Source organism: Prunus persica, chromosome G3, assembly GCF_000346465.2.
Source record: "Prunus persica cultivar Lovell chromosome G3, Prunus_persica_NCBIv2, whole genome shotgun sequence".
Lineage (NCBI taxonomy): Eukaryota > Viridiplantae > Streptophyta > Magnoliopsida > Rosales > Rosaceae > Prunus > Prunus persica.
In genome coordinates this window covers 23,524,900-23,534,334 of record NC_034011.1, presented here as the reverse complement: position 1 = coordinate 23,534,334, position 9,435 = coordinate 23,524,900, and the positions used below count along the sequence as shown (strand labels likewise).

The window sequence follows — 9,435 nt, the reverse complement described above, 5'->3', positions numbered from 1 at the left end:
TAGGGACTATCTAAGCTAGTGAACAATTTGCCAGCTCTAAGTAAAGGGATGAACTTGTGGATTTGATACATGTCCATTGCCCGGTGACAAATGTGGATTATTATATTGCTGACTAATTGTATAAAATGAGAGGCATATATATTTGATAATTGGTGTCTTTTGGCCTTCAACCACCCTTTATTCTCAAGGTTTTTTGTCTCATTAATTTGTAATTTTGCACAGACAGATTTTTTTCAAAGTTGCAGATAGATTCTGATCTTTGTAACTTGGAAAGCACCAAATGACACTGTCATTTTCCTATATATTTCCAAGCTTCCACACAACATATGCTTACTAAGTTAACTGGTAAATATATGGACAAAAAATTTACCTCAACACTTTAAATTTCAGAGCAGCATTTTAGATCACCTGTTTGTTTGGTTGCCAAAGTAATTGTGATAGCAACCAAGCAACTGCTTGGAAAATGGTGGCAATTTACTCAATCTTTAAAGCCATCTTTCCCGGTCATTGAAGACTGAAAGTTACCATCTTTTTCTTCATTTTTTCTTTTAGTTTTTGCCTAGGAAAGGTAGAAAACTCTTGGCAACAGTTTTGTTTCTAGATGATATCGTGAAGTCCATAGACATGTAGACAAAAACTGCATTATTACATTCCATTATCAAAGCAAACATGGACACTGTGAACTGTGAAGGACATGATTTCAAACTTTACAATCATTTATGACTTCACTCTTAAGCCACGCCAGAGTTTACTTGGTCATCAAATTCGAATCACTTCTGCCACAAAATACCTGATGACAGACAAACCATGAAGTGAATCAAAGCAAATACATGGACGGACTTAATTATTGTTGGCAAGTTTTTAGCCAAAGAATTTAAAAAATAATAATCAAAACCATTTGTTTAAAATTATTACTTAAAAAGTCATTATTCATCAAGTAATAAGATTTAGTGGAGATGCCTCTGTTTTAAAAGGTAATATTATTCAATTATATGTAAATTTTTGCATCATCATGATGGTGATTTGGTGGGTAACCATGGCCAACTAGTTGCTTTGAAAATATATGATTGTCAGTTTTGCTAAATTATCCAAAGCCATAACCTTCAGCTATTCACATTATTATTGGACCCATTTATATATATATATATATATATATATATATATATTGCTTGAATCTATCTTGCCTCACAGTTCTCTTCCCCACCATGAAGTTTCATGCCATTGATCTCATTAATGGAAAATACACACAACCCAACAACAGCCACAAAAATATTTTTCTGCTAGCCCTTACCTTAGTTCTGCTCACTACAATCCCTCTCTGTCTAAACAACATCTCAAATTCCCCATTGCCGTCTCCTAAGAACAATGCCGGCGGTTCAAAAAGCATCGAAAAAGAAGATCAATGCCAAATATTTAGTGGGAACTGGGTTCCATGTCCTGATGGACCTGCTTACTACACAAATGAAACTTGCAATCTGATCATTGATGAGCAAAACTGCATGAAGTTTGGGAGACCTGATACGGAGTTCATGAAATGGAGGTGGAAGCCTGATGCTTGTGAGTTGCCCTTGTTTGATGCAGCTCAGTTCTTGGAGCTTGTTAGAGGCAAGTCATTGGCTTTCCTTGGTGACTCTGTGGGAAAGAATCAAATGCAGTCATTGCTTTGCCTCTTAGCCATTGTAAGCCTTCAAATTAGCCTACAAAGACTTGAAACATTCTAAGATTATTGTTTGTTCTTACAAGATTGTGTGTTTTTTGTTTTTCTTTCAGGTGGCTTATCCTGAGGACATTTCTCATAAATATTCGTCAAACACAGATTACTTCAAGCGCTATGTCTACAATGATTACAATTTCACCATAGCAACTCTCTGGTCCCCCTACTTGGTTAAATCTAGAGACGCAGATCCTAGTGGACATGACATCAACAGCCTCATGAACCTCTACTTAGATGAGCCCGACCAGGCATGGCTAACTCAGGTCGAACAATTCGACTATGTGATCGTCTCAGCAGGACAATGGTTCTTCCGGCCACTAATGTACCATGAAAATGGTCGCGTTATCGGGTGTCACAAGTGCGAACAAGACAACATGACGTCGTTTGTCACCTCCTACGGATACAGAAAGGCCTTTCAAACGGTGTTTAGAACCCTTCGAAGCCTTAAAAACTACAAGGGGGTGACATTTCTGAGGACGTTTTCTCCCTCACACTTCGAAAACGGGGCATGGAACGAGGGAGGGAACTGTGTGAGGACAAGTCCTTTTACCAAAGAAGAAACGAAGCTAGATGGGTATGTTTTGGAAATGTACTTGACTCAAGTGGAGGAGCTAAAAGCAGCAGAAGAGCAAGGCCTGCAGAGAGGCCTGCAGTTTAGGTTGATGGACACAACAGAAGCTATGTTGCTGAGGCCTGATGGACACCCAAACTTCTATGGACACTCACCTCATAGGAATATGACTCTTGCCGACTGTGTTCACTGGTGCTTGCCAGGCCCCATTGATACGTGGAATGAGATCTTGCTGTCTATGTTGAAGACAGGGTACAGGCCATCTCGATTATAATATATGTATTTATACAAACATTATTAATTTTTATTATTTGCATCATACAAAAAAAAAAGTGTTTGATACCTGTGAATAGGGTTGACTTTGAGTTGGAAGAATATTGATTATGTTAGCATTATCTTCTGGTGAAAACGACAGCGTACTTGCATAAATTTGATTGTGTTTGCTGGCTACTAATAGATTTTAATAATTAATATGATTTATTTAGTGCCCAACTAGGAAAGAATATGGACCACTTGAAGACGACAGAAATTTCGTTGTTAATTCCAGCCTAGTTTCGGTGTATATGAATGTTCTCAAGTGCACCACCTGTTCTGACGGCTAAACAAATATTGAGACTTGCATTGCAAAATTTGAAAATAATATTTATCACCTATAGATAAGAGTGTATATGTGAAATCATTGTAAATGAGTAATTTCGTTATGTACTTTCAATACATTGACAACGCCTTTTACAATACAAGACACATCAGGTTGTTTGGCATACAAACAGAATTTGGAAAGATTGATAACACTCGTCAAAATGAGATCTTGATGAAGACCACGATGTGCAAAGCTAAAATGTAGAGCACAAAACCCGACCTGAGCAGCATGAGCCTTTGCTGACTCTCTGTTCGGCCATCGGCATATCTATGATGACCATCAAGAATATAATCAGAGGAAGCAGATCCTTTAAAAGATGTGCTTCGTCCAAACCGGTTTCTAGCAGTATTCATCTCCATGTTGCTGCTTTCAAGCTTTCTCCACAACCCATTCACTCTTTCTAGCTCCGTCTCTTTCAAATGAATTTCATTCACCAGGCCTTCTGCTTGTGCCTATAAATATAAGAGAAACAATGAAGAAATTTTCTCCCAAATACAAATAATTCTAAATCCATTAGATAAATAAGAAAATTCAAATATTAATGAAAAGTTACAGAAAGACCTGTTTTGCTGCAAGCTGCTCAATTAAACTGTGAAGTTGTTTATCCAAAATCTTCTCTCTTTGAACTGCACCCAAAAAAAAAAAAAAAAAAGCTTACAAATTAGTCTTACTACTAGCTAGAATGCCCTAAATATGCATACAAGGCATTTCAACTAACATTGCAAACAGTTTATGAGTTTATCCCATAGCCACATGCTGCACTATATGCACCACTGAGCAGCCACAAGGCAAGATCCCCTGCATACATGGCATAAAAGCACCTAGGTTTGACTCTTTGTACCGGACCAAAACAAGACGTTAGGAACTCTAGATTTGACCATAAATTTCTTCCTCATCTGGGACATAATTTGAGGACCCCCTTCCCTTTTCCTTGTCAAACTTTAATGTTTTTAATTCCATACAAACCTTCTTTGGTTGAAACCCCAAGACCAATAAGATGTCTAATATAAAACAAACTGCCTTGCTATTGTAAACTGGAAGTATAAATGCATTCGAAGAGCAAGCACACAGAATATACCAAATAAATAATTTTGATGATGTAAGATTACCTGGAGAAGGGTGACTGAGTGCATTATCTTGAATTTCTGCCCATCTCCCCTCTAAATGTTTTACTACTTCTTCCATTGAACTCTAAGAGAATAAAACATTTTTTCAGCAATCAAGATGAAAAAATTTCAAAACTACACAGACCCATACATTAAAAATGGAGAAGGCATGAAAGAACAGTGAGATAAAAAGGAAAGGTGCAACGGACCAACTCTTTCTTCCTCTCCTCTAACTTGTCAAGTATAGCTTTCTTTGAGGCTTCAATGTCAAGTTCAGTTTCGATTGTCATCTTTGAGTCGCCAATGGAGTCATGTGATTCGCCAGAACGACTCACATCCAATGCAGTTTGTGCATTTTCAAGCTTAACTCTTAAATCCCTCTCAGTTTCCTCCATTTCCTGATAACAATAATCATCAAATTTCAGAAACACGTGTGGATTTTCCATTAACCAAAATACAATATCCTTAATGTCATCATATAGAAGACTACTACACATGTATAAGATTAAATGTGAAGAAACTTCTCACCATTAACTTCCTTCTAAGTAAATCTGCTTCTTGAATTTTCTCCATTATTTTAGTTTCACAATTTGAAATGGCCCTTTCATATGCAACATTCTCTTCCTGCAATGTCACCTCTCTCAACTGGGCCTGTCCACAAGTATAAATGGAAACTTTTTAGAAACAAAAATAAACACATCAGCATATCCCCTCCTGAGTACATGAAGCTTAAACTAGAAAGTTTCGTAGGCTGTCAACAATCACATACACAGAATTTTTTTTAAAAGTTCCAAAATTTGAATTTAATATGCAACAATTCAGAGTTGTACATAAGAATTACAATCAAAACAAAAGACCCATATATAAAAACGTCCAATTCGAATCAAAATATCCAATTGTGCAAGAACCACAAACAAAATCAAGGACCCGGATAAGAAAAAAGCCACATAAATTCAAGAACTAAAAACAGAACCTGTTCGCGGGTAGTGGAATGGGCATTCAATTGGAGAGCAAGAGCGGCATTAGAAGCGACGGAGTGGGCATGGAGATCAGGGAGCCGTTGGGAGATGTCAGAGGGAGGGAGTCTGAGCCGTAGATCTTGGATCGAACGGCTGAGAGAAGTTGCTTTGTGATCCAAGTCTAGAGCATACTTTTGCTGCTCCGGAGTGAATATAAGCGGGATCGAATTGGAACCGTCTTCTTCGTTACCTTGCCCGCCACCACCTCCTACTACGTCTGCTGCCCACGCTAGCAATCCAGCCATCTCTTCTCTCTCTCTCACTCTCTGAATTGCAGTGTTGCGGTTTCCAAATTAAAACCGGAAACGACGCGGGTTGGGAGCAATTCGCCAATTGGGTCTCTCTCTCTCTCTCTCTCCCTCCCTCCGAATTGCAGTGTTGCGGTTTCAGGAAACGAAGCGGGTCGGACGAACTTGAGGCCCATTCGGCTTTCTACCTTGCCTTGTAGTATTGGATTTAAATTTCTTACATTTTCTATTTTTTCAGACTTTTTTTGTTTAATTAAATTTAGCCACTTAGAGCATTTTCAGCCGTGAGATGTAAACTTGGGGATATAAAACCACTTTTTATATGCTCAATTCCATTTTTCATGGGTGTAAATATGTTTTTACTTCGATAAAAAGATGTACACTTGGTTGGTGATCTATATTGATCTTTCTACTTTGCCTTGTAAAGAACCCAAAAACCAAAACAAAATAATAATAATAATAAAATATTGGATTTAAATTTCTTACATTTTCTATTTTTCTGATTATTTTTGTTTAAAGACTTATAGCCACTTATAATATTTTCACCCGTGAATTTGAAGATGTAAAGCCACCTTTATATCGAAGTTTAGAATGAGTCAAATACATCTCCAAGTTTACTTTCCTTGATACAAGTCCAATAACTTACCCAATCTTCCAATATCCCTGTTGTGTAGCTTAGGCACTAACTCTGATAAGCTTAGATTCTCTCTATTGTACTGAAATCAATACAGAGATTCTTCTTCTCTAAGTGAGCATCACCATTTTTAAAGGTTCCTTTCTTCTTTGTGTCTATTTTCATATATACATGTACCACAAACTTTACCCTTTAGAGCAGCCTAAAAGTCATGTTCATGACTATTTATTCACTTGGTTTGATCAACAAGGAAGAACTAGACATGACACGGCAGCCATTTCCTATATGTTGACCCCGGCATTACAAATGTTGGCAATTGCTCGCGCGTATGTCCTTCCATCTTCCCCTGTATAATCCTGCACAGCCACATCACAGTTAAACTACTGTTAAACTAACAAACTAGCTAGAAACTGATATTAGATTAGGAACATTGGACTTTGGGAACTCCGTTATAAACATCAATTCCATTTGGCAGGATTTCACTTCTCGAACGCAATATCATCATACATTAACACAATTATGTTTTCTTCTTTCAATCCACCTTCCTTCAGTATCTGCTATGCATGGCTTAGCCTCCATAGCACAATAAGTAAACTTACTCTTATTAACATTAATGAGATTTGGACAAACTTAAACCTGGTGCCTATATTTTCCATAACCTTTTGCCCTGGCGGCAACTAGAACTTTCCATCCTTTTCCATCACCATCTGTGGTACTTGGAGATCCATTCTCACCATGCGTACTGAAATCTGTCACTTCTGCAGATGCTAACTTGAATGCATTTTTGGTGAGACACAGCTTCGAATAGTAAAACTTAAAAAAGCAAGGGATTGTAACACTCCATAACCTTAACCGGCCTTTGATCTGCAGAATAAGATGATATGTAGGAATACAATAGGCTTAGGTAGAAGAGTGCTCTTTTAATTACTAATGATCTTCCATATGAGCACCATCATTACTTCGGATTCTGTTCTTTAATATCCCTTCCTTTTTTCTCACGTCCCAAAATTCCATGCATTCAAGCTCATTTAAACAAAAATCCCACAGCCAATTTTATATCTTTCAAGAGAAACAGGACCACTGTCATACCTTACCAGATCCTCTCAATTTATATCCTCTTTTAAAAGAGTCAAAACTTAATCTAGGATGCAGAGTCTCCGTGTTTCCTTGATCGAATTCCTTAAGTACTTGTTTCTTTTGTTGCCATACGTGTTCAATAATGAACATATCAATAGGCACTTAGCTTGAGAGCTTGTACTGGCTGCTGAACTGATAAAGATCTTGGTCCGCTACAGAGTTAACTTTTTCGCGCTGTCATTTTATTTCTCATCTTTCGATATAGAGTTTGGTTCATATGAGTAGCCTTGCAAGAGCATTAATTAGCAACTAATGACTAGTAAAGACATTATCCAAGATAGAAATGGAACATATGTTTTAATACTACGTGTTGCAGATCCACAGTCAACATCACATTTTTGAAACACTATTTATTAATTTTCATTTCTTATTTTCGTACAAAGACTGTTGCAACATCAACTCCATTAGGTCAACATAAAATTCATATATACATAACCGTTTATTTACTGCATCTGATCAGAAAGGAAGTTCTAGACATGGGATTTCTTGGAACAAGCTTGATCAGAAGCTGCAACCATTTTTTCCATGGTTACCCCAGCATTGCATATGTTGGCTATAGCTTGCGTGTATTTCATTTCGCATGTTGATAAATGTCCACAGTACTTCTTATAAATCCTCAGCTGCACAGATAGAATTCAAAACCAATATCTCAGAGATAAGATTTACTGGTTTGCTTTAAGTAAACAATTAAATAGATAAGCATTAAACTTGTGTGTCTGTATTAATTTCATGTATGGAATTAGAGGAAGACTTACAAACTTCTTGAAGCAGTCCCAATCATCTACTACAGGTTGCCCCTGAGACCTAACGTTCATCAACAGGTTTGAGCTCTTCTGGTGTCCAAACAAAAGCTCCCCGATTTTATGGATGCTCTAGTCTACATGTTTCCTATGAGCAATTTCATCAAGCAGCTGCTTTCGAGCCTCCAGTTTCGCACGATATTAGGCAGACTGAAGAATAAAGAGAAATAGTTTGTAGATATAAATCATACTATCAAAATATATGAAAGTTTGTGCAAACTAAAAAACATTTTAAGTTTAGGACTCATAATAAATTAAAGCAGAAACCTTGTGCTGGAAATAAAGGTGGTTTGTGTCACGTTGGTTAGCAGCCCTTGAGACTGAGGGTGAAGAGATATCACCGATGGAACTATAGCTATCCTTCACAAGATCTGCACCCATGTAAGTGAAGAGGAACTCCTTTCTATGGCTCACATCCCCATACTGCATAACATGAGACTCATTTGTTCTTCTTCGAACCTGTAATTTAGTCAAGATGGTCGTATTATTCTAATTTTCCTTGGCATTATACATATACTTTATGATCTGCATCTGACAAGCATTTTCAAAATATTTTATCTATTGACTATTGTAATGAAAGCTCCATAAATATCTATAACTGTGAGAAGTTTTCAATATTTTACCCTTTCATATTTGCTTCTCCAAAGTTTCTTTGGGCAAATCATTGCTGTCACTACTCTCAAATGTCACAATACGTTCCAAATTCATTGAAACAACAAAGTAATTAGTACGAGCCAACGATTCAAAATATATTGGAAACTGATAAAGTAATGTACTTTGTATAATAACAGCATCTTAATAAAGGAAAGCATTGCGTTACGAATCCTCCAACCAGGAAATACTATACAAGTCTCCTAAACAGGTATCATACTCCTCAGGAACTTCAGGTTCACCTGAACAATATGTTCCATAACTACTGTGGGAACCAAATTCTAGCAAAACCTAGGTCAAATATTTCCTTCCATTTGGGGATTATTTGACATAATTGGGAGTTACTCAATTTTGATTGGGAGTTACCTGATTTAATTGGGATTGATTTGATCAAATTCCTAATTAAGCCAATCTCGCCAAATCAGGGAAGAATGATTCCTTTCCATCAACGGAATTATTCCTCTGAAACCCTAGCTTCGAGGCCCTTATAAATAGATGGCTACGCACAAGGGTTGAGGTACGTCTAAAATTCTATCTGAAACTCTGCAGAAATTCCCTCTCACAAACCTTAGCCGCCACACTCTTTCTGCCTCTTACACAAGGCTCCAACCACCCAGTTCACACCATACATACAACTCTGTACCCTTTTAGTTAGCTATTGTTTTCCTACAAACTCTCGAACTAACTTAAGCATCGGATGGCCTTTGGCCAACACCCCCTGGTGTGGACCTGTTATTTCGATATATTTTGCAAGGAGAAAGAGGCGATGAAGAAGAAAGGGGAATTAATTAATCGAATATTCTCGTGGGAAGCACCAATTTGTGGGAACGATTTCTTCCCACGAAAATATTCGATTGATTGATTCCCCTTTCTTCGTCTCATCTTTCTCCCTGCAAAATAGATCGGAATAAGAGG

General features: G+C 37.3%; 2 protein-coding genes across 2 annotated transcripts; one reads left to right on the top strand and one right to left on the bottom strand.

Moving 5' to 3' along the window:
• Positions 1,206-2,692, top strand: LOC18784372 (protein trichome birefringence-like 19). Its single transcript, XM_007217515.2, has 2 exons — positions 1,206-1,679; positions 1,771-2,692. Exons 1-2 carry the CDS (start codon positions 1,206-1,208, stop codon positions 2,557-2,559), a joined length of 1,263 nt encoding a protein of 420 aa, XP_007217577.1. The 3' UTR covers positions 2,560-2,692.
• On the bottom strand, positions 2,934-5,492 carry LOC18783758. The gene is made up of 6 exons (XM_007217679.2): positions 5,005-5,492; positions 4,560-4,682; positions 4,241-4,429; positions 4,035-4,116; positions 3,487-3,551; positions 2,934-3,377 (listed from the first exon to the last, which is right to left on the bottom strand). Exons 1-6 carry the CDS (start codon positions 5,293-5,295, stop codon positions 3,081-3,083), a joined length of 1,047 nt encoding a protein of 348 aa, XP_007217741.1. The 5' UTR covers positions 5,296-5,492; the 3' UTR covers positions 2,934-3,080.